Source organism: Tiliqua scincoides, chromosome 5, assembly GCF_035046505.1.
Source record: "Tiliqua scincoides isolate rTilSci1 chromosome 5, rTilSci1.hap2, whole genome shotgun sequence".
Taxonomy (NCBI): Eukaryota; Metazoa; Chordata; class Lepidosauria; order Squamata; family Scincidae; genus Tiliqua; species Tiliqua scincoides.
The window spans coordinates 73,876,447-73,901,807 of NC_089825.1; the positions used below are offsets into that span (position 1 = coordinate 73,876,447).

Consider the following 25,361-nt stretch of genomic DNA (forward strand, 5'->3'; position numbering starts at 1 on the left):
CTCAGACTTTATGGGGCCTTGGGCTGGCCCCATGAAGCACATGCTTTTTGCATGCAGAAGGTTCAGATTCAATTTCTGGCATCTTCAGGTAAAGACTTCTGTCTGAAATCTTGGAAAGTTTCCTAAATAGTACATAGCCAAATATAACCCAAGGTATGACTCAGCATAAGGCAAATTCATATGCCACTGATCTTCAGTATTGTTCCAAGTATAGTATAGCAAGGCAATTTTTAGCAAGCAATTCAACAGAGGCAGTTGCCTCTTCATTGCTGTGGAGAATGGCTCTTGTTGATTTGGGGCTTATAACACAGCTAGGTACGGGAGTCAAGCCATAAAAATTGGTGTTTCCCCCCAGCTCCTGCTTTAACCTACCAATGCTAATTCTTCACCATGTGCTCACCCTGCCAATCAAACTACTCACCCATAGCACCCCTGGTCACATGACAGAATGCACCCATTCAAAGCTCAAGCCCCCAAGGGGCTGCCCCACCACAACTGCATTTACATGGACAGGAAACAGAGGCTTACAGAGGAAGAAGCCTCAACATGTTCAGGTTTTGAAACAAAAGAAGTCTGGATTGGGGGCTGGTTGTGTTTTCAGAAGGGCGCACAAGGGCTCTGATCAGGCTAAGCGAATGCACATTGCTGATATTTTTGTTTTCAACTAGCAATGGTGGCTTCTTTGTTCCAGGTCTGCAGCATGTTTTGGGCTACACAAAGCATCTTACATGTGGTCTCAGGTATGGCTTCTTCCATCTGATCTATTCCTTCAGCCAAATGCCTCCATCGGTGTATCCATACTGATAGTTTAGTTGCAGAGTGTTTGTTTTGCCATGCTTGGGCCTGGGGTTAGTTTCCCAAAAGAGAAGAGCTGGAATTCACACCTGAAAACTTACACCCTCTGGTGTGAAAGCGCAAAGTCTGGATAGAAAGGCTGGTGCCTGCTACTCAGTGAGCCGCCCAAACCACAAAGTGGAGGAGAAGGTACAAAAGAAGAAAACCAAACCAGGGGAGGGGAGAGAGAGTAAAAATTCTATCTGGGACTGAAGGGGAAGGGATTCTAGGACTTGGAGAGTGGGAATGGGACCAGTGGCCTTCTGGCCCTATGTTGATTCCTCTGGCTGAGAGTGGAGGCTTTGGTGGTGGTGAGGTATCTTTCCTAGTCCTTTTTTGCAGGAGATGCCTGGGATTGAGCCGGAGGATCTTCTGCATTTTGCTTCCCTTACTTCCCTTGTGTTGCTTGGCAGGGGTGGGGGGTGGGTCCCCTTTGTTGTTCGGATCAGGGCCAGCTGCAGATTAGAGGGAATCCCATCAAGGGGCCTCTGTTGAGCCCCTTCCTACCTGGGTGTCCTTTAGCATGGGTGTTCAGGGTTTCTTTCATTCTTAGCAGACCTGCAGCAGCAATCATAATGGTCTGGCCAGTGGCTGCTACCAGCCATATTGCGATGTTATGTGGAACATTGTGAGAGGAGGAAAAGGAAAAGGTGGGTTGCAACAACTGGCTAGAATGTTCCTCCTTCTGTCAGCTTTGCAAGTATGGAAGAAACATGCACCTGCTGTCATGGTGAGGAGAGGACCCCCACCCAGCTACTGGCTGGGCCCAACCCTCCCTCCTTAGGGAGGCAGGGCAGACTTTAGCAGTGGACCCTGGACAGCTGCCTAAGGGCACATTGCACTGATGCAGGCTCTGGTTCAGAATGATTTTCATAGCAACCGGAAAGGGAAGATGTGTGTGCAGCGAAGTATGTCAGCAAAAAGTGCAATATTTCCTGCCCATCTGCTTAGATTGGACAGTGACACGCAAGCACAGGTGTTGGGAGGATGGGGGAGGTAGGGCTTTTCAAAAGAGGGTTTGGAGCAGGGTATTTTGTACCTCCTGGTTTGAACCCGATGACAGACTTAAGATTTCCATTGTGAAGGCAACAATGCTTTGTTCCTAAAACAAGTAGCCTTGTGCAGGTGCTACTGTGGGGAGCAGAAGGTAATCTCCTGCCTACATCCAAAACACCTTTCTGGGGCAGAGCAATAAAGCAGAAGCAGTTTCTGGAGCTTGGCCCTGTTTAGCCCTGGCTCAGATCACGTAGCCTGGCTTTAAACCCAGAAGACTTTCTCAAGTCTGAAGAATTCTGTTTCCTTATGACAGTTTTATTCCTCCTTTTTGCCAAATAGCCCAAGATGGCATGCACAGCCCACTGTAATCATTGTTGCTGAAAGGAGATGTGAATGGAGATCTCGTAGGGCTCAATCCTATCCAACTTTCCAGCACAGATGCAGCTGCAATGCAGCCCTGAGATAAAGTACAAACATTCCCTTACCTGGGGAAGGCTTCCAAGACTGCCTCCCCACCATAGGATGCAGTGTGCTCCCCATTAGCATGGCTGCATCAGTGCTGGAAAGTTGGATAGGATTGGGCCCATAGTCTCTAACCAGTACACTCCTGGCCTTCAGTATTTTGGTTTTGTGAGCTCTGCCTAGATGCATGCCAATTGCATAGTGAAATAATGCAAATCTCCCCGACCTTAATACCAAAGAAACTCATGCAGGCAAATCTCCTATCCCGGCCTGCTATGTTCTGCTACTGTATTTTTTCCAGCAGGCCCCAAAACATTCCATGGCTCCTGGGGGTCACTGAACATCTATGTCAGGCTTTTTTCTTTTATGGGGGGGAGGGGTTTCCCCTTTCCCTTTTAATTTATAACATTATTTACTTCTGCATACCTAGGGAATTCCTTGAGCTTACAGAAACCGATATCTGTGGACGACTCTGTTTTGTGTACACTGAATCTTCTGAGTAAAGAAAAGAGGGAACTACAACAAAGTGTTGCATTTTCCCAACCTAAATGCTCCAGCAAGCCAATTCCACCCCATGCCATGTTCTGATGTTGGTTGGATGTTGGTTGGTTGGTTCTGATGTTGGTTGGTTCTGATGTTGGATGATGTTGGTTGGTTGGTTCTGATGTTGGTTGGAACCCCATGCCATGTTCTGAAAATGGATGTTGCAACTTTCCATGTTGCTTGGGATCACTAAGCATGCTCAGTTTGAGTCAGGTTGTATTTTTTATATACAACCAATGCTGGTTGTATTTTTTTGAAGGGGGGCCCTTTTAATTTACAAACTTGCCTATTTCTGCCTACCTAGGAATAGCTGCACAAGGAATACCTGAAAGTGGATGACATTTTCAATAGTCATCCTAGCATCTTTTGTCAATTATAGTTCCTTTAAAGGTTAAGGATACAATCCTGACTGCGTCCTAGGCCGGTGTGACTTGCACCAGGACGGTCGCAAACGTGTCATAAAGCATGTTTGGGCCTTCTTGAAAGTCGGCTGGGCCAGCGCAGGGACGCGTGACCCACATCCAGCTTCTGTGCTGACTTGGGAAGGGATGGATGCATCAGCCGAGCTCAGCCAACGCAGGGGTCTGGGGTGGGCAGGGAGGAGGTGGGAGGGAGACATTCCAGGGTGGGGCAGGGCAGGCAGAGAACAGTCCTGGGGCAGGTGGGCAGGCGGGGAGCTGGAGGTGGGTCTGGGACCCAGCTGTTATGCCAGATTCTTATCCCGTTCCCCAAGCAGTGCGGAGCAGCTGCAAGCCACTACCTTTTCCTCAGACTTGTGCCACCTCCTGAGATGGCACAAGTCCGAGAAAACCCATTGGGGCCATAGTGGCTTACTCAAAGGTAAGGGGAAAAGTTTCCCCTTGCCTCTAGCTGAGCCACTTCTGGCCCCAATCTTCTGTTAGATACAGCGCAGGCCTCCTGGCCTGCCTTGTTCCATCGCAAGATAGGACTGCACTGCAGGGGTGTGTGTGTGTGTGTGTGTGTGTGTGTGTGTGTGTGTGTGTGTGTGTGTGTGTGTGTGTGTGTGAGAGAGAGAGAGAGAGAGAGAGAGAGAGAGAGATCTTTTCATCAGCTACTATGGATGCCTATCATGAGGAAAAAGGTGGATATAATATAAATACACTGAATAATTTTTCCCAGTGCCTTCATTTCTCTTTTTTATAATATTAATTTATAACCTTTATAAACAACAGATAAGTTCATTTTTGCAGCCCTAGGCAAGCCAGAACAATAAGAGGTTTAAAACAACCCTATCAAGATAACAACAGATAAGCAACAGATAAGTCCGTCACTATACATAATCAACTTTCTATATAAACAAAATAATTTTATATCAGTTTACATATTAGAAAAGTGATACATCTTGTACCAGTTTCCAAAATCCACACCTCTGAACATGTGTCTTCCAAAAGATTAAAAGCAGTATCCAAGTTTCCTGAAATGTATATGTACAGATCCTGCAACCCAAACCTAACTTTCCTTGCTGAAATGCAGAGGCACTGAAATGGCCTCTACTGTATCCAGTATGGGAAGAGAGGCTGTCTCCCAAAGGTGAGGGCAAATTTGTCCCTTTCCTCTGGGGTCAGCCTCAGCAGCCACTATGGGGCTACTCAGTTTGTGCCAGCAAAATCACTGATGCCAGTTCAAGCAGCCCCCATCCTTCCACCTGGTGGGAGCTTACCTACTCTCCACTAGAGCACTCCACTAGAATCTGCTACCAGCAGGCCAGTGTAGCTTTAGTGCTGGTACCAGAAGCAAGTCAGGATTGCACTCCTAGTCTCTGTTTTAGAACAGATATGTCACTTTTTCCATAATTGCTGCTTACCATAATCTTTGAAGCCAACCCCTTATTTTGGGCAGTTTAGGTTGTTTCCATACCTGAGCTAACAACGTCCCTACTACCACTCATTCTGTAAGAAAGCATAATAATGATAATAATTAATAGAATATATTTGGAAGACCTAACCCTCCTTCTGTTGGGAGTTTAACCTAAGTAGTAGCTTCACCCATTCTACCAATCACATGGTAGACACTGGGTATGGGTAAATTTTGAAAAAGAAATTTCTATTTATTTGTTTGTCTCACCTCTTCTTACAGGTGTGAAGGACATAGGAAGCACCAGCACCAACCAGGAATACCAGCACAAACCAGGTAAACTGGCATTTTCAACACAATCCCAGTTTCATATCTTGAGTTGTTCCTAAATTATGGGTAGAACAGGTCAGAATTTGTTGGGTTCAGACATCATTATGAATACCAGCTTGCTAAACTATGAGTGGAAGTAGCAACCTTATTCCCAAAGATGGCATCAAGAGTTGGTCAAATGAGGCACTGACTGAGGACCCACACTAAGAGGGTCCATCTGGCCACACTGACCACTTGAATCCTTAATACCAGTGGGCGTCCTATCAGAAGAAAGACCTTTTCTTAGTGTTAATTGCTGCAGATAAATGGGGTGGGGATAGGGCTTAAAAGTGCACAGGGGCAGGTTTTTGGGGTGTGCTCTCATGGACACTGAACCTGGGTACATTGTCCATTATTTCAATAGCACGTGCACTGAGTTGTCAGCAACTTTCATACATGGTGTGATGGGCTCCATGTGATGGACTCTAGACTCAAGTACTTACTTATTAGGCATTGCATGAAATAGCTCCAAGATTTTGATGTAATTGGAACTGTTGGGCTCAGCAGAGTTGCCATTTTTTGTGAGATCTGGGACTTTTTCTTTTAAGTGTCTTGGAAATCAAGTTATAGAATAGAAAGCAGAACATTTCAAAATTCTAGATTCAAATTTGAAATGTGTTCACATTCTTGTTCTAGTTCAGTGGTTCCCAATCTTTTTTTCCACTTGTGTACCCCTTGGCAGCCCATTGACATAAATTGTACTCCTCATATTAGCAAAATGTTTGTTATTTCAAATGTATATGTTTTCACTACTGATCCATATCTGATAATACACCAATTGATGACCAAAAACTAGTAGTTGGTGGGTCTTTCACAGCCAGCAATCTACCTTCCTTCCTGCCTTGCCAGCCCCACAAGGCATTCTAAAACAGACCTTCCTCTGTCTGCCATTATTTAATTCTTCTTTTTTGAGTGCTCCTAAAGGTCCTGACAAGTACCCCTGGAGGTATACGTACCCCAAGTTGGGAACCACTGTTCCAGTTGAACATTAACAGCACTAGCTTATGCATGTCTACTCAGAAATAAGCCCCACTGAGTTCAATGGGTCTTGCTCCCAGGTAAGTTTATATAGGGGCTTACTTCTGAGTAGATATGCCTAGATTGCAGTATAAGTCACTGGAAGGTCACAGATTAGCTGTTTCCATCTCCTCTTCCATCCTTCTAACCTCCACTTTGTGGTTTGCATTTCTTCTTCAGCTGTCTTGTCGAACAGCAGACCACTGGGTATGCGCTTCATTGCTGCACGATTTGGCAGCAAGGTTACCTTAAACTGCTATTCCAGCTCTCCGGTTAGTTGGTACAAAGAGACTGAGAATGGCAAGCGTCAGGAGCTGGTGAACAATCCCAGAATCGAGGTGGAAAGTATAAATTCTTCATCGGTGATAAAGATTAAAAAACTCCAGTTGGCTGACAGTGGCACCTACTTCTGTGAAAACAAGAAGAGAGAAAAGCAGTTGTGCTGTGGCACTGAGCTCAAAGTCATGGGTAAATCTTTAATCATCTAACTACTCCCCTCTTCTACTTTCAAAGCAATATTTGAGCAATCCATATGTGAGCATATGTGCATTCCATATGTGCAAATCCATATGTGAACATATGCAAGGCGTATGTGAGCAGAACTCTGTTACTGTTACAGAACAGTACTGTTCTCTGTTACAGAACTCAGAACTTTGCCTTTGCAAATAGCTATACATTCCCCCCCCAAATAGCATAAATATGCTTGGCATCTTGAATTCCACCTGACTCCATTTACAGGTCCATATTCATAATAATATTCGATTTCTGAATGCTTAAGCACATAGATATTGTACTTGCATTGCATCATGGGTTTTGTGGTCTACTGTAGATTAGACAGAATCAATCCATTTCAAAAATGGAAAGGGAAATTACAATATCTGCTGAATGCATCTGCAAGTACATATGCCCCTGGGTAGTTTTGTTCACAGCCCAAATATAGTAGGGAATCAGGACCCAGTCTTAACCAGCTTTTCACACTGATGCAGCTGCAATGCAGCCCCAAGGTAAGGGAACAAATGTTCCCTTACCTTGATGAGGCCTCAATGACTGCATCCCCACTACAGGATGCAGCATGCATGCTATTGACATGGCTGCATTGACTCTGGAAAGTTGGGTAGGATTGGGCCCTCAGACCACAGGCACTTCAAAGAACTGAGGCTGACCTATCTTTCCTTTTAAAGGTATCAGCACCTTTGAGCAAGTGAAGAGTCGAAATACTCTGAAAGATACCATCATCTTGATCCAGACCGTTCTTCTTGTCTTGTTTGTGAGCATCCCTGTGTTTTTAACCCTGGGGAAGGTGAGTGTGTTTAGCACTCCTGCCAAAATGCTGAATTTAACATTGCTGATACTTCAGATAGACTAGACCAGTGGTTCTCAAACTGGTGGGTCGCAACCCACCAGTTTGTGCAAAGGTTCCCCCGTCCCTTTAAGGGGTGGGGAAAGGGGAGAGGCAGGGAATCGATCCCCAGGATTGCGCCCGTTTGGGGGGTGAGGGGGTGCTTGTGGCTTACTTTCAGAAGGCAGGGCTGCAGCAGGCTGCAAGAGGTGCGGGGAGCCCTGCACAGCGCTCCCTGAGGCTTGGAACTTTCACTGCAAAGCGCCTCCTGCAAAATGGAAGTGCTTTGCACCCACTTTCTCTGAATGTTCCAAGCCTTGGGGAGCGCTATGCAGGGCTCCCCGCACCTCCTGTAGCCTGCTGCAGGCCTGCCTTCTGAAAGTAAGTCACAAGCACCCCCCCTCGCCCCCCTTTAGCAGCATGATCCTGGGGATCGCGTAGCTGCCCTAGCCCCTCCCCCACAAAGGCTTACTGAGGGAGTAAAGCTCCCTCAAAGTTTGAGAACCACTGGACTACACTAAGGACCCAATCCTATTCAACTTTCCAGCACTCATGCAGCTGTGCCAATGGGGCATGCAGTGCATCCTGCAGTGGGGAAGTCATCACGGAGCCCCATTCAAGGTAAGGGAACATTTGTTCCCTTATCTTGGGGCTGCATTGATACTGCATTAGCACTGGGAAATTGGATAGGATTGGGCCTAAAATAATTCTGCAACAGCACATTATTGCATATATAAATTTTATTTTAAAATAAAATGGTTTTATTTAAAATCTTGCCCTGTTGATAAAAACACAGTTTGTAATATAATAAATAAAAGCATTCCCCATATCTGCAGGTCTGGTATCTGCATCTTCACTTATCTGTGAATCCAGGGGACCCCCCTACCCGTGTTCCCCCCTACACCCATTATGTTCATTTTTCTTTAGCAGCGATGGAAGCATAGGTGTTTCTTGTTAACAAAGGAACATTCTTGCTTAACTGAAGAATGGGACATGCAGGCAATCAGCCTTCATGCTACAGAGATTAACTGAACATTAACAGGAACATGGACAGTTTTTTCTTCCTGTTCATGTTTGGTTAGCCTCCTCTCTGAAGAAAAACAAAGGTAATGGGTGCAGGGGGGTTCTACTTATATAGGGTTCAGTTGCATGCCTGCCATAGACTGGGACGGGGCAAAAGCCCCAGGCACCGGCTGCTGACACCCCGCAAAAGCCTCTCTGAGGTTCCTGATGGAGGCGGAAACTGTGCCTCTGGTTCACCGGAAGCACATTTGTCGCGCCAGGGAACCTCACAGAGGTTTCCCCGGCATGGGAGGAGGTTGTGCGAGGCTCCGTGAGCCTCTGGTGAGTAGGGGGGCGGATTTCTGCCCATGGGGGCAGTGATAGCCCGTGGGAGGCGCTGTCGCGGAGCTTTGCCCTGGGCGCGGGGCTGTGGAGGTCTGCAGCTGATAGGGTTGCCCCATATTTACAGAGGGGCATGGAACAGAACCCCAAGGATATGAGAGGATGCCTGTACATTATGTTTCTTTTGGCCCAGTGTTCTCTTGGGTAATGGGTTTCACTTGGAAGCAATAGAGAAAGCTTCAACACTTATTTGATCAGAGGTGAAAATGGGATTAGCATTTGTACCATGAGGGGTGAAATTCTCTCTTTTGAGTCATCTTCAGCAGTCTGGAATTAAAACAAAACAAAACAAAAATTCCAGTCAGATGATCATGTATATTTCTGTCATCTATCTGTGAAGGGTTCAGGGCTTTGTTAACACAATGACTTTAACAAAATGAAGAGAGCTATGCGCTAAAATAAGATCTGCAGGAATTAAAAAGGGTACATGGCTAATGCAGGATGCAATCTTATCTAACTTTCCAATGCCAATAAAGCTGCAATGCAGCCCTGAGGTAAGGAAACATCTGCTCCCTTAACTTGAGGAGTTACCTTGAGAAGGGAACAGATGTTCCTTTACCTTGAGAGGCCTTTGTGACTGCCTCTCCACCATAGGATGCAGCATATATCCCATTGGCATGGCTGCATTGCTACTGGAAGGTTGGATAGGATTCGGCCCAATTTGTTTCAGAAGTTTATGTTTTTCAACCAATAATAACTAAGTTGGAACATGATTGTATTCCCTTTTTCCTTTTAGGATGACAGTAAGAAAGCACCTGAGGACCACACATATGAGGTGAGCCACAGAGTGAGGTATTTTCAGAATGGTAAAGCAGGAAAGGATATATTGCTTCCTTGGCAGAGAAAGAAAATTGAGGAATGCAACTAGGACTCTAGGAAGAGCCTGTCTGTGTGCTGTTGGTGAGAGGGGACTGTACAGTGGTGATGAACTTCTACTTAGACTATGGCATGTGGCTGTGAGAGAGCACAGGAGGATCTATGTGAATGAGCAATGTCAGAATATTTGTATACAGTGTGGTCTGTTTAAATCAGTAATTTTCAACCAGTTTGCTGCGAGTGGTCTGCAGGTGTGCCCTGGGAGTTTAGAGGTGGGTCATTTATTAGCAGGGCCATTGGGCCCCCACCAGCAAGTAGCATGGTGTGCCCTGTTAACTGTCAAAAAGCCGATGGTATGCCTTGACCATTTTAGTGCTTTGTTAGTGTGCCATGAGTTGAAAAAGGTTGAAAATGGCTGGTCTAGCCTTCAGAGAAACACAGGTCTTCCAAGGTACTTTGCTTTGATTTCTCAAGTTCAGCTCTTGCAATGCTTTCTTTAACAATAACTACTAATAGCATCAGTAAAATGCAAAATGAAGGGAAAGTTGGGACATGGTACTTCAGAACAAAAGAAAGGAAAATGATATACTAAAATATTTCTTCACATCACAGTGACAGAACTTCCTGCCATGCTTCATATCCCCTCCCCCTTTTTATTTCTACAGGGTTTGACAGTTGAACTAGCAGATACATATGAAGACATTGGTACCTACCAGGACAAAGCAGAGAAGTGGGACCTTGCGGAGCACCCAAGTGAGGAGTAAAAGGTTTCAGAACATTCTCAGCAAGAAGTGCTGCACCTGGTTTGACCAATGTGCTAGGACTTCTGCTGTGGGCATGTCTTAGTGTGTAGTTCCCACTGGATGCTACAAGCCATCTCCCATTGCTTGAAGGCATAAGAAGGAGTTTGCTTTGGTTCCATTACTCTTGATGTATCTTTAGCTTGCATCTCTATAATCAACTGAGCTGTTAAAACAAAATGTAACACACGCCAGATTATCTGGACCTTGAGCTTGCTGATGAGGCATACAAATCAGGAGTGGAGTTACACCAGTTTAGGATATAATCCCCCCCAATGAAAACCCCAAATGGCACAGATTAAAGCAGAGATGACTTATGGGGGGAGAATTCTCACAGCCAGTTTTCTGTCTTAAGTTGACTTGCCAACATTTGCAGCCTCCAATTTGAATCCTTCCCCCTCCCTATGTTACTGATAATGGGAGCTGTCTGGATTTGGAGTGTTTTTTGGAAAGCTAGAGTTCAAAGTGCTGACTGTGGCAAACTGATGCCTAACATCAGTTCTTTACCCCCCCCCCCCCCAAATAAGACACAACCTACTGGGAAGTCTTATCTGAAGTGTCATTCTGCAGCTCTCAATTCATCTCCTTAAGACGTGTGCAAAAAAACTTAATTGTGGTCTTAAAAGGGTTTCAAAAGTGACTTTTGAAATGCTTACATTAAAAAAAATCAAATCTTGACATTTTTCTGGGATGTTGAATGAATGCTCATTTCAGCTGTAGTGCAGGATTGATTTTTTAAGCATCATCAAAATCCTACTGTGTTTCAAACTGAGAAGCAGGTCTCTTAGGGCCCAATCCTATCCAACATTCCCTTACCTTGAGGAGGCCTCTAATGCCCCAATCCGGTGAACCACAGAGTGGAACCTGTTCCACTCTAATGATATTGAAATGTTTATCCACAGAGGTATTTGCTTGTACTAGGAGTTGCGTTTCCTCATGCAGTTTACTCTTGTTTTTCTGTGATTCGCTGAACCAGGTCCATTTATTTCCTGTTCTTTTGCAACACAAAGTTAAAAATCTCCCACTGTGCAGCAGAGAAATGGGTGCCAGAGGCAGAATAAACAATAAAAGAAAGTTATCATGTGCTAAGGCAAGGGCATGGCATAAGGAGAGTAATTTTCATACCCAAGTTTCAGTTCTGCTTGCCACATTCCTCCCCTGTACTTACCCTCCACCCCCACCCTGACTTTGGGTTCCTACTTAGATGACAAGGTTATAACAGTGCCAAGAATTTTGACTGCATATCACCTTTTAGGGTGCAGTGAGCTACTAGTGCTGAAGTGAGATATCTGAAATACAAGGAACATTTTTTTTTCCAGTTGAGAAGTGTTTTACCTGAGTCGGGTTAGCCAGGCCCTAGAACCAGCTCTCTGTAAATTTGCAAATGGCATATAGATAACAAGAGAGAAAAGGCTTTCCCATAAATCAAAAACCCCAAAGAGGGAAACAAAATAAGAAAATGCAATAAATATGGCATCAGTACTATGCAATTTTGGAATGTGGATTGCTTCATTTTTTTCCGGGCCCCTGTGCTTTGAGCATTTATACGGCAGAAAAGCATTTAACAGCTGAAGCTCTTTATGATGGAGACAACAGCACCTATTGTACTTCTTTCCTGTCATGAATCTGTTAAAAAGTCAGAAGCCTTACCAGAAAGCAGTATCTAGCAAATCTCTGGGCTTAATTCTTACACTGCTTTTAATTCATGAATTTTTTTATTCCTTTCTGTCCAGATCCTCCAGTTAACAGTTTACAAAAGGTGCCTGGATCTAGCCATAACATGAAAAACTGTGCTCCAGATGCACAGAGGCACTCTGCTATGATATCTTCTGGCATTCCAAAGAGGTTCCAGTGGCCCAATTGTTGGCATTCAGCAACACCCCCTCCCTGTGATAGAATTCTCCGCAGGGATCTTTTTGGCTTTAAGGCTGGAAAGGTTGAAAGATCCTTCCCCAACATTTGCTTTCCACAGAGAGGGTGGATTATGTTTAGTAGGTTCCCTGCCCTTTCAGTCATTGTCTGGTGTATATGAAGATGGTCTTGCATGTACATGAGAGAAATTACAAGGGTGTTAATCACTAGAGGTCAGAAAACCAAGGTCAGTGAACACAATTTTTAAAAAATACCAGCACTTGTAGGTTGCATCTGCTTCTGTTAATGGAGACCAGCAAGAGACCAAAGGCTGAACTGAAGACCAGAACTGAAGACCAGAAAATTCTCTGGCACCAATTTTTCATCAGTGCCAATGCTCAGTAATTAATATATATATGACATGATCCTAAAGCGAGGAGTGTCTCTGAGCATGTGCAGAATTCAAATCTTAGTTACAGACTGAGGGCCCAATCCTATCCAATTTTCCAGTACTGGTGCTGTTGTGCTATTGGGGTGTGCGCTGCTTCCTGTGGTGGGGAAGCAGTCACAGGGGCCTCCTCAAGGTAAGGGAACATTTGTTTCCTTACCTTGGGGTTGCACTATGGCTACACCAGTGCTGGAAAGTTGGATAGGATTGGGCCCTTAGTTTTTAGTGCCAGGCCTGGAACATTTGAAAATGTTGGGTCCCCTTGGGGAGAAAGGCGAGGTAAATATATGTGATGCTGACTTTATCATGGATTTTGGATATCCATGTGGGAGTTGGATGTACCCCTCCTAGAGTCTGGGCCTCAAGTATATAGAAAGTCTGATTTTGCTCTACTTTATTGCTGTTGTCTGTCTTCTTTATAATATTCCTTTTTTTAAACAATTGTTTTGGCATGGTATAGTTTGCATGGCACGGTATCACTAGACAAGACTTTCTTCTTATTCCCTGTTGGAAACAACCCTAAAGGATTCAACTACCCAGGATGTACCTGCCCCAGAATACCCAGTCAACCCTCCCCCCCCCCCCGGGCGGACAAAGCTCAATGCAAGCAAATCGCTTTTCATGGAGTTTCTTTCAAAGACATTCAGAGCACAAAAAATTGCTGTAAATGATCACTTTTGCTTGTTTTCTAAATAAAATAAAGATAATTACAGCGTGCACAATGTTAAGTTATTCCTTTTGCTTGCTTGGCATTGACCCTGGTTTTGGTAATTTTTTGAGAGAGAAAAGACTCTCTGTCTGCCTGCTTCACACCACTGATAATTTTGAAAACTTTATTAGCACATCCCCAAGATGCAAGAAATATGCTTCAGTGACCATTGAGTCATTTTGGCTGTCTTTTATGGTGCTTTCCCCAGCTCTGAAATACCTTCTAGAGATGTGAGTGACTGGAATTTCACAAGGTATTCAAAACATTATGTGGAACATACTGTAAAAACAACCCAGAATGACAGGGGGGAAAAACACACCCAGATGTTGCTGCCTCTTCGGTTACTGGATACTCAAACTGGTATCTCTTCTCCTCGCCTGCCCTCCACAGTGTCTTTCCTGGGAGATGACCTTTACATGATGATACTACTATGCCTGTATGAGGCAAGGCCAGAGGGGCTTCTGAGAAGAGGCCCACAACTCACATTCCCTAATCTATGTTTATTAATTGGACAACATTAAACCGTTCCCTGAAATGTCATGTACTGGAAGATCCATTAGAAGGGTTGCATAAGCCTTGTCGGTCTGTTACCAAGATGTCAACAACGGATGAGTTAGACAACATGTACCTGGATGATTGGCACAGCCGCCCATCATGACAGAGAGAACAAAATATTGCTTCAAAAATCCATTGACTAGCCCTGAAATTCTGTTGCTCTGAACTTTTGTTTTGAAAGAAACAAGCACATTTCTAGCTCTCATTGTGGTACTTTATTAAATGCCTGAAGATTTCTCTCCCCCCCCCTGCGCGCCTTCTCAAAACCCACAGAAGAGAGCCTCAGAGAAGGCAGAATTTGTTGCAGTCTTCTCTCTCTGAACTATACACTTGATCCTGGGGCTAAGGAAGGGTTCTCCTTCCTTGTCTGTCCACAGGAACATTGGCATTATCTTTAGCATTCTCAGGCCTCATCAATTCCTAGTTTCCAACTCGGAGCTATCTCCTCTGGTAGGCGCACTATTGACAACATTACTTGAGCTCTCAGGTCTGAGGAGTTTCTCTCCCAGAGCTATGGAAAGAAATCAGTGATCACTCTCCCCTGGTTAGATGTGATCAAGCAAGAGGTATAGGATCACATGGGCCAATGGTAGGTTGGCCTTTGTCAAACAACTTGTCCGCATCCTCAGACTAAACTAACTGAAACTCATCCAAACAAATGTAAACACTCTAGCACATCCAAAATGGCATCCAAGTGGCATCCAAGATAGAGTGTGAGCAAAATAATTCACAAACATGTCAAAGAGAACTGTCAAGATTCTCTTTGATCACCCTTGGAGCCTATACTAAGGCTTTGCATCACTCAAAATAATGTCAGCCCAGTGTTGACAAAAGGGCAGCAGAAAAATAATTCTTCACTCTGGTCATCATTGACAAAGTTGGCTCTAAAATATAGGCTTACAAGTTTGTGGTCAGTCAGACTCAGTGCAAGTTTTCCACTTGTTATGTTCAAGACATCAGTAATTGAGCTTACTGTGTCTTATTGTTTTAACTGTTTTTATGTTTTTAATTGTTTATACATGAATGTTTTATGCATCACTGTATTGATGATCCTCGGCATCACCTGGCAGGACAAAGTTCCAAACAACACAGTCCTGGAACGTGCTGGAATCCCTAGCATGTATGCACTGCTGAAACAGAGACGCCTGCGTTGGCTCGGTCATGTCGTGAGAATGGATGATGGCCGGATCCCAAAGGATCTCCTCTATGGAGAACTCGTGCAAGGAAAGCACCCTACAGGTAGACCACAGCTGCGATACAAGGACATCTGCAAGAGGGATCTGAAGGCCTTAGGAGTGGACCTCAACAAGTGGGAAACCCTGGCCTCTGAGCGGCCCGCTTGGAGGCAGGCTGTGCAGCATGGCCTTTCCCAGTTTGAAGAGACACTTTGCCAACAGTCTGAGGCTAAGAGGCAAAGAAGGAAGGCCCATAGCCAGGGAGACAGACCAGGGACAGACTGCACTTGCTCCCGGTGTGGAAGGGATTGTCACTCCCGGATTGGCCTTTTCAGCCACGCTAGACGCTGTGCCAGAACCACCTTTCAGAGCGCGATACCATAGTCTTTCGAGACTGAAGGTTGCCAATACAATTGATGTATCATTTTGTAAACCTCCTTGAGGGCCCTAAGCAGGGTGGAAAGGTGGGGTATAAATTCCTTAACTAAATACATAAAATAAATAAACTGTTTCACAGCTTATAGCTCTGAAATGCCCGGGTCTGCTGAGTGAAATGAATGAACTATGCTGAGTGGAAGAGGCTACTTAGAAGCAATAGTGTTTACAGTCCAAGTCATTTCTGTAGTCCACAGATCAACCAAGCCTTGACAGAAATATCAGACACGTGAACCAGAAACTGCCCATGAATATCAGAGAATCATTTGGACGCATTAGAGGCAGACCAACTTAACCAATGCGCCCTCTCCCAATGCCTGCAAAGGAGAGCAGTAATGCTGCTGATGCAGATTTAAACTTCACCAGGAAGTGATTTGCCCATGAAAATGAGACCATTGACAATCCCACCTTGCATAGGTTATACTCTACACCTGGCAGAAAATACCAGGCCCAGTGTGTAACCTGACATACGTGTTGGGCTGATAACATGCTAGGATAGTCCAATGCTTGTCATGATAGACATGAAATCCTGGGTCATAAGCCCAACTAAGCTGACCTCTGAATAAGGCAGTACAATAGCTTGGGGATCCAAGACCATCTCTTTAGGTTCAGGCAGGGACATGGTTGGGCAGTGGAATGGTTAATACAACAATAAAATCTCTCTTTTGTCTCATATGCCTAGCACAAGGTATAAACTCTCAAGACCAGGACCCTGCTGGGCAAGAACACTGGAGAGGGATATAGAACTTGTATAGTTGTCCCCACTCCTACTGTTGCTGGCCATTGAGCCTATGTTGGTGCTGTGCATCAAGAACCAGGGAGGACATAACTGGGACATCCTGTAATTAGAGAACATGCATTGTCCTGGTTCTACGTGGGTCAAACATTGTCTTGCCAGTTTCCTGAATCTCACCTCTGTGGTCCAGCACCTTCGTCCACCAACAACCAGGCTCAGCCTACAGTCCTACATACACTTAGCTGGGAGTAAACCCTATTGAAATCAATGGACTTACCTCTGAGAAGACATGCATGAATAGGATCTCAACTTTCTCCTGCCCTATGTTTTGCAGGCTTTGGGTGGGCAGGTTTTACATGCTTTACATGCTTTATATTCAGTAAACACTTCAAGGGAGAACAAACAAACATCTCATGGAGCAACTGCCCTCTACATATATATGTATACATACATATGTGATGCTGATGAGCTAACACTTCTCCGTACACATGGATCTATGCATCAGGACACGTTTGGGAGACAATGCATAATCATGGCTTACTGTATAAGAACGGCACGGAGGCCAACGGCAGACAGCACAGATGAGAGGAGGGAAACAGTCTTTATACAACACCAGAGATTCGCCAACAGGACATGGCTTCAGGTATGTGTGATAAGAAAAGTCTAAGCCTCTCCAACTATTTAGTTTCTCCCCACTCCGACAGCTCCATACACTGGGCATTGAGTTGCTATAAACAGCCAGTTCTATAGGAACTGCTCAGTGGCTCTTTTTCCCAGACTGGCAAGCCTTTAGAGCAGCGATTTTCAATCTTTTTCATCTCATGGCACACTGACAAGGTGCTAAAATTTTCAGGGCACACCATTTGTTTCTGGACATTCGATAAGGCATACCATGCTGCCAGGAAGGGGCTCAACCCCTGCATGGCCCTACTAATAAATTACTATCCTCCAAACTTCCATGGCACACCTGTGGACCATTCATGGCACACCAATGTGCCATGGCACACTGGTTGAAAATCGCTGCTTTAGAGAAAGAAAACTGCTACTTTCTGAACTGCTGCTAAATCTGCAACCAACTTTAAAGGCCACCCTCTTGGGTTGTGATGCTCAGGGGACATCAAGACAATTATGTTAAAGGGAGAGTGGGTGTCTATGAAGAGAACTCATTCCCAATGGCTATCCACTTTGGTGATTCTATCTTGCACAAGTTCTGTCACCTGTCTCTGTCCATGCAGAGTTCCTGACCAGTGAGTGCAGTTTGTGTATCATGAGAGACCACAGCTTAGAGCAGGGGTGCCCAAACCCCGGCCCGGGGGCCACTTGCGGCCCTCAAGGCCTCTCTATGTGGCCCTCAGGGAGCCCCTAGCCTCCAATGAGCCTCTGGCCCTCGGGAGATTTGTTGGAGCCCACACTGGCCCGATGCAACTGCTCTCAGCGTGAGGGCAACTGTTTGGCTCTCGAGTGAGCTGTGGGATGAGGGCTCCCTCCACTGCTTGTTGTTTAACGTCTGTGATGCAGTAGCAGCAGGAAAGGAAAGGGCAGCCTTGCTTTGTGCAAGGCCTTTTATAGGCCTTGAACTACTGCAAGACCTTCATTCATTCATATAAGTTCATCTTTAATATATTCATTTATGTAAATTTATTCAAATTTGAAATGTAAATTAATTCGGCCCCCAACACGGTGTCAGAGAGATAATGTGGCCCTCCTGCCAAAAACTTTGGACACCCCTGGCTTAGAGGCAGAAAACGTGAATTGTGTAGGAGATGCCTGGTTTTATTCCAGGATCTTTAACAAAGGATTTCAGGCAATAGGACCAGGAAATGACACTAACAAGTCAAGGTAGATGGTAGCTGGACCACTGGCCTGACAAAGAATTAGGCAAAGCTATTGTCTAGATGTACCTTGACAGTCTAAAATGTAAGGAAATCATAGAACAATTTATCTAAGGACAACTTCAGTCCAAACCAACCTGACCAATTTGTAAGAACCCAAATTGCAATATTTTGATGATTTAACAATATGTCCACCACAACTACTCCTGCCTCCTCCTACACCTACATGTTCCAAAAAAGTTATATGAACTGCAGATCTGAGCACATGTTGGATTCAACCAATGACCACTACAGGGTTGCCACCACTGACTGAAGATTTTTTTTTCAACATGATGGGTAGCCCAAACCTATTGGACTGCCCCAGCGTAAACTGCCTTATGGCAGTAACAAAGCGCATTCTGGCAGTGCACAGAGTCGCACGCTGCATAGTGCTGGCAGGGAAGCCAGAGCCTCCTCACATGCACCGGTGGACCAGAGAAGGCCCACTGACACAGGTAGGAGACCAAAATTGGATTCAGCAGGCACTGTGCTGGTGCAGTACTGGGAGTTAGGTAAGATTGGGCCAGTCATGTCATCAAGGAAACCCTGTCAAAATCTCCAAGATTGCTTTCAATAATCACCTGGAGACTAATGCTGATTCCTGGAGACTCCAGAATAAACCTGGAGAGTTGGCAACCTTAGTTAACTACCATTACTTCCTTCCAAGGAGCTCTGAGAGGGTCTTATATATGTTGGCTACAGAAAAATATAATTCAATATGAACTTTAAAGATGGTTGTGTGGCTCAGTCCTGAAGTAGCATCTGTAATTCCAGTAAGTAGGATTATGTACCACCCCAGCAACTAAAAGCAGCTCAGGTTTAGCAGAGATATGCTTCCTTAGTCTAGAACAGGGGTCTCCAAACCCTGGCCTGGGGGCCAGATGTGGCCCACGGCCACTCTCTGATCCCCTGAGAGCCTCTGGCCCAGTTGACCAGAGTTTGGAGACCCCTGGTCTAGAAGATACCTGGTCTAGAAGATACCTACTTCTTACAAACTGTGTTTGCAAAACATTGATTCTAGGCTATTTGATAGCTCAGATTTGATACTATTTAATTTCACTGAGGCCCAAATTCTAACCAACTTTCCAGCTCTGACATAGCTGTGCTAATGGGGCATGTGCTGCATCCTGTAATTGGGTGGCAGTCACAGAGGCCTCCTCAAGGTAAGGGAATGTTTGTTCCCTCAGAGTTGCATTGCCCTTACCTTACTACTGGAAAGTTGGTTAGGGCCTGAGGGCCCAATCCTATCCAGTTTTCCAGCACCAGTGCATCCACAATGCGGCCCCAAAGTAAAGGAACAAATGTCCCCATACCTTGAACAGGCTTCTGTGACTGCTCCCCAACTGGAACATGAAGCACATGCCCCATTGGCATGACTGCACCGGCCCAGGAAAATTGGATAGGATTTGGCCCTGTCACTAAGGAGTTGAGGCCTTATAAGGGTTTATTCTAAAATCTTAAACCTAAATTATACAGTAGTTCAAATTTAATAACATTTGCTTAGTTCACCTGAAAAGGAGCCAAGGACATTTAAAATCTGGTTGCAAGACATTGCCACAGATCTGTCTAGTTACCTCAGCTTTAGCAAAGCATACCAACTTGCAAAAGAGGCCTTGATCTTGCAAGGAAGTTGACTTTCATCTACTGCTGAAGTGTTGCACTGCTTGTTTTAATTAGATTGCAGCTTAAACAAGTGCAACCCCTTTCATTTTCTTTTGCAGGATCTAAGCCCTCTCTGTTCATCATTGTGTCGGTTATCTTGACCCTGCAATGGCCTGAGGAAACAGAGGCCTTCCACTCAATGCCTCTCTCCAGCCTGTTTGCTAATGCAGTCCTGAGGGCCCAGCATCTTCACCTGCTTGCAACTGAAACCTTCAAGGAGTTTGTAAGTACTGTACTTGGGTACCATTTTGTATTGTCAACCATGTATGTCAACTCTTGAAAATCTACTAAAGGGATGATTAGGCATCTCCCTCACCTCCTTGGAAGCATCCACATCAAAAGTACTGTGTCCTGAACTTGGGACCTTTCAGATCTTTAAAAAGGGAAAGAGGGGGGACCCGGAAAACTATAGGCCAGTCAGCCTAACATCTATACTGGGTAAGATGGTGGAATGCCTCATCAAAGATAGAATCTCAAAAGACATAGACAAACAGGCCTTGCTGAGGGAGACTCAGCATGGCTTCTGTAAGGGTAAGTCTTGCCTCACGAACCTTATAGAATTCTTTGAAAAGGTCAACAGGCATATGGATGTGGGAGAACCCATAGACATTATATATCTGGACTTTCAGAAGGCATTCGACATGGTCCCTCACCAAAGGCTACTGAAAAAACTCAACAGTCAGGGAATTAGAGGACAGGTCCTCTCATGGATTGAGAACTGGTTGAAGACCAGGAAACAGAGAGTGGGTGTCAATGGGCAATTTTCACAATGGAGAGAAGTGAAAAGCGGTGTGCCCTAAGGATCTGTCCTGGGACCAGTGCTTTTCAAATTCTTCATAAATGACCTGGAGACAGGGGTGAGCAGTGAGGTTGCTAGGTTTGCCGAGTGGTGAAGACCAGAAGTGATTGTGAGGAGCTCCAGAAGGATCTCTCCAGACTGGCCTGCCAGCAGCAAATTGAGCAGCAAAATAGCAGTTGCGCTTCAATGTTAGTCATGCATATTTGGGCAAAAAATCAAAACTTCACATATAGGCTAATGGGTTCTGAGCTGTCTGTGACAAATCAGGAGATAGATCTTGGGGTGGTGGTGGACAGGTCGATGAAAGTGTCGATCCAATGTGCAGCGGCAGTGAAGAAGGCCAATTCTATGCTTGGGATCATTAGAAAAGGTATTGAGAACAAAACGGCTAATATTATAATGCCATTGTACAAATCGATGGTAAGGCCACACCTGGAGTATTGTGTCCACCTGGAGTATTGTGTCCAGTTCTGGTCGCCACATCTCAAAAAGGACATAGTGGAAATGGAAAAGGTGCAAAAGAGAGTGACTAAGATGATTACGGGGCTGGGGCACCTTCCTTATGAGGAAAGGCTACGGCGTTTGGGCCTCTTCAGCCTAGAAAAGAGGCGCCTGAGGGGGGACATGATTGAGACATACAAAATTATGCAGGGGATGGACAGAGTGGATAGGGAGATGCTCTTTACGCTCTCACATAACACCAGAACCAGGGGACATCCACTAAAATTGAGTGTTGGGAGGGTTAGAACAGACAAAAGAAAATATTTCTTTAGCCAGTGTGTGGTTGGTCTGTGGAACCGTTTGCCGCAGGATGTGGTGATGGCATCTGGCCTGGATGCCTTTAAAAGGGGATTAGACAAGTTTCTGGAGGAAAAATCCATTACGGCTTACAAGCCATGATGTGTATGCGCAACCTCCTGATTTTAGAAATGGGCTATGTCAGAATGCCAGATGCAAGGGAGGGCACCAGAATGAGGTCTCTTGTTATCTGGTGTGCTCCCTGGGGCATTTGGTGGGCCGCTGTGAGATACAGGAAGCTGGACTAGATGAGCCTATGGCCTGATCCAGTGGGGCTGTTCTTATGTTAGATGTTATTCCTAAATGTGAACTGAAATCTGAAGCAAAAAGGCATGTGCATCTGAACATGTGCATAATAAATCTTTTCTTGCCACAAAGTAACTATTGCTAAATCTTACAGATCTTGGCTTAAGAAGAAGGGCTCCCTAGTGAGAGTAGTAGCTTTCCAGGCAGAAGCAACCTTACCATCAAGCAAGTACAGTCCTCGGCATCTGCGAAGGTTCCATTTCTATTTGCCCTGTGGATGCCGAAAACTGCAGATAATGAAATCCATGCTCCCTACCTGTTGTCTGAAGAATGGGACACAGAAGACGTCCCAGACGCGACCTCTGGCCATGTCCAGGAGGTCCTCAGTGGGTCTTCTAGTCGCAGGTTCAGAACCTGCAATGGGTCAAATCAGCAGGTTCCAAATATCTGTGGATAAAAAAGGACCCACTGTATAAGCAGCTGCCTCAGGAAGCATGTTATAGATGTCATCAAAAGTAGCAACACACAACTCATTTGGGGCCGTGTGAGGGTGCAATTTCCTTCTTCAGGCATCAGAATGTGCCTGGCACCTCTCTGTAGGCATTGCTTATTGCCTCTCTTTTCACCCTCTCAAAAACTGCCCTCCTGAGTACACTGTGGAGGGAAAGAAGGTTCTCAAAGAATTTTGTGGAATTTTTACAGGAACGTTCCTACATCCCAGAAGACCAGCGAAACTCCAACAAAAACTCTCAGTCTTCATTCTGTTACTCAGAAACCATCCCTGCACCCACAGGGAAGGATGACGCCCAGCAAAAATCAGTATGTTGTCTCCTGTCCTACCTTCTTTAGCAGAACAACTGCACAGATGTCTAAATCTTGTGTTTCAGGAAGTGCTCACATTATGGAGTGGGAATCTACAATCTCCATTCCCTGATTTATCTCAGTTTTTGTCAAATTGTGGCCCTTCACTGGCTTCTAAAAACTCAGTGCTAGAGTGATAATCAAAATAAGTATGCAGGATGGGCCCCCCTCTACCCTCCCTGTAATTTGAGCACTGGATTCAAGTGTGCAAAAGTGGGGGGGGGGGGGAGGAGCCACTTCAGGGTCTGATTCCTTCTGAAGGGAGAGGAAGAAAGTTCTCTGCTAATTCAAGGATTAGTCATCACTGCTTATTAGCAAGAGATCATGTAGGGTTCCTTGTATTAAGGGCGATGTTTTATCCTCACCAGCAATAGGAGCAGTGGGTTCTAATCCCATCTTCTGCTGCCAAGGAGAGGAGGGCTCCATATTTCTAGAACATTTGGGGGAGAAGCTGTCCTCAGTGGTAGAACAAATGGCTGGTATGCCTACAGAAAGGCCCAGGCTCACTCCAGTGAACAAGATCTCAAGGAGAAAGGCTGACAGGACTTCATAATGATGCTTAGCATTTGTATAGCATTTCACATGTTTCATGAAGCCCTTACAACAACCAACAAAGTAAGTGTGATTATCCCCAGACTGCAGATGGAGAAGATTAAAGCTGAGGGAGTGGCTTGCCTAAGAAAGACCACCTAGTGAATCAATGTCAGAGGGTGGACTCAAATTCTGATTCTGATCCCTTACTGTGCAAGCCTCTGCATGTCTACTCAGAAGCAAGCCCCTCTGATTTCAATGGAACTTAATTCCAAGTAACTGTGTATAGGATCTCAGTCTTAGCCACTATGTTACACCAGCTCTGCCTTAGTTGTTGTACCTGAGGCATTTGAACCTGGTTCTTCCTGGTGTACAGACAAATATAGGATAATTCAGCTCAGAATTCATGATTCAGGTTCAGTTAAACTCACTGCTCAGATGTGTTTCTGTTCTAGCAATTAATATGCAATGAAATGGATTGTGGGGAGTTATTGTGGACTGAGTAGAATATTTCTTTGCTTGGATTTATAGCCCTACTCAGTCCTCCCAAGAGCTGATTTGATATGCTAAATATTCTACTTTTGCCTGACCACCAACAGCCAGTCTGAATAAAAACATTTTACACTACTTTCAGAATTCCAAAATTGTAGGGCAGCCACCTCTCTGTGCGATCTTACAGATCTGATCAAGTGTATTTAGGAAGGCATTCCTGGTTGATCTTAAAGGTCATGGTGAAAGAAGTGGACCTTGTTACACCTCTTTTTGATTTAACTTCTCCATTCCAGGACATGGAGCTGCTCCGTTTTTCACTGACCCTCATTCAGTCATGGCTCAATCCTGTGCAGTTCCTCAGCAGGGTGTTCAGTAACAGTTTGGTCTTTGGGACTTCGGATCAAGTCTATGAAAAACTCCAGGACTTGGAAGAAGGTATTCAGGCTCTTATGAGGGTAAGCAGACCTCTTGCCATGTTAATAAGCATGTAAAGAGGCAAAAAGTGCTGTTTAGAATACGGTTGATGTTCTGGTGAACCCACCTGGAGAAGGTGCAAATGCACACATGTATACAAATGGACAAAACACCTAAAATATGAGAATAGTCAACTTCTTCATAATGAAAGGCTTAAGAGGCTGGGGATTATAAACTTGAGACAAGTATAATACTGAACACTATATACATATCCCAATTCAGATATGCATATTAAGCTTCAGTTTGATGTTCCATGTTCAGCACACTGTGGGTCTCTCAGGCACTGATTCAGAGTTTTCTCAGCCATCACAGCTTGAGACAGAAGAAAGAAGAAATGGAGCTGAGTGTCAGCAGCAAACTGGTGACACTGAACTATACTGCCTCAAAGAGCTGATGCACTCCAAAGGGCTGCCCCCAACATGTACAGCACTAGATATATGCTGTACCAAGGGGAGATCCTTCCTGTGACCAGGGGTGCTGGGCAAGCAAGAATGCCTCTTCCTTCCCTCTATCCCCTGTGGCCACACCCAAGACTGTCTCCATCCACCCACAATATGAGGGGGAAGATAAGTAAGCCATAGTTGTAACTAGTGCTGAATCAAATGCAGGGAATTTTCAAATTCTGTCAAACTTGGGCTTTTAACAAAATTTCACTGTAGCGCTTTTGTTGTGCCATATTCCCAACCGCAGCAGTATATTTTCCACAGGAACTGGAAGATGGGAGCTCATGGGGTCTTCAGCTCATCAGACCCACCTACGACAAGTTTGATGTCAACCTCCAGAATGAAGGCTCTTTGATGAAAAACTACAGTCTCTTGTCCTGCTTCAAGAAAGACCTGCACAAGGTGGAGACCTACCTGAAAGTAATGAAATGCCGGCGGTTTGGTGAACTTAACTGCACCGTCTGAGGGCAAGAGAGGGAGAGATCTGTCTCCATCTCACTTTGTACACCACTTTCCAAAGCCTGGTGATGTTAGTGTGCTGCTGCTATCTTCTCTGTGACCTTCTGCGTGTGAGGAAATTCTGAGCCAGCTGAGAGCAAAGTGTGCCGCATTTCATAGCTCTGCTCTTCACAAGAACCCTCTACATTCCCTTCTTCTATATTCTTCCCTTCTTGTAGAGATAAAAGCAGTTTTGCCTCCAATGAATAAACAAGCTAAAAGCCTTGCTTGCAGAGTGTGTATCACTGCAGAATAATCCTGTTCCCCTAACAAGGAGGGTGATTGTCTGGGACTGAGGTAAGCATGGGTGGCATCACCCACTAATACTCTACTGACTGGGATCAGCACTCACTGTGTTGTGCAAGTCTGTGCCTCTCTTTCA

At 45.0% G+C, this 25,361-nt stretch overlaps 2 protein-coding genes across 2 annotated transcripts; both read left to right on the forward strand.

The window, feature by feature from the left end:
• The first annotated feature begins 686 nt into the window (after positions 1-686).
• On the forward strand, positions 687-10,359 carry CD79B (CD79b molecule). Its single transcript, XM_066631240.1, has 6 exons — positions 687-740; positions 4,933-4,986; positions 6,217-6,504; positions 7,218-7,336; positions 9,516-9,554; positions 10,261-10,359. Exons 1-6 carry the CDS (start codon positions 701-703, stop codon positions 10,357-10,359), a joined length of 639 nt encoding a protein of 212 aa, XP_066487337.1. The 5' UTR covers positions 687-700.
• A 6,578-nt stretch (positions 10,360-16,937) lies between these two features.
• LOC136652277 (somatotropin) lies at positions 16,938-24,946 on the forward strand. The gene is made up of 5 exons (XM_066629206.1): positions 16,938-16,947; positions 19,897-20,060; positions 22,383-22,499; positions 23,858-24,019; positions 24,746-24,946. The coding sequence occupies exons 1-5, from the start codon at positions 16,938-16,940 to the stop codon at positions 24,944-24,946; spliced, it is 654 nt and encodes a 217-aa protein (XP_066485303.1).
• The last annotated feature ends 415 nt before the right edge of the window (positions 24,947-25,361 follow it).

Coding starts and splice junctions, on each gene's coding strand:
- CD79B (XM_066631240.1), top strand. CDS start 701: ATGTTTTGGGCTACACAAAGCATCTTACATGTGGTCTCAG. Junction 741..4,932: donor CATCTTACATGTGGTCTCAG/GTATGGCTTCTT, acceptor CTCTTCTTACAG/GTGTGAAGGACATAGGAAGC. Junction 9,555..10,260: donor CTGAGGACCACACATATGAG/GTGAGCCACAGA, acceptor TTATTTCTACAG/GGTTTGACAGTTGAACTAGC.
- LOC136652277 (XM_066629206.1), top strand. Junction 22,500..23,857: donor ATGACGCCCAGCAAAAATCA/GTATGTTGTCTC, acceptor TCTCCATTCCAG/GACATGGAGCTGCTCCGTTT. Junction 24,020..24,745: donor GTATTCAGGCTCTTATGAGG/GTAAGCAGACCT, acceptor TATTTTCCACAG/GAACTGGAAGATGGGAGCTC.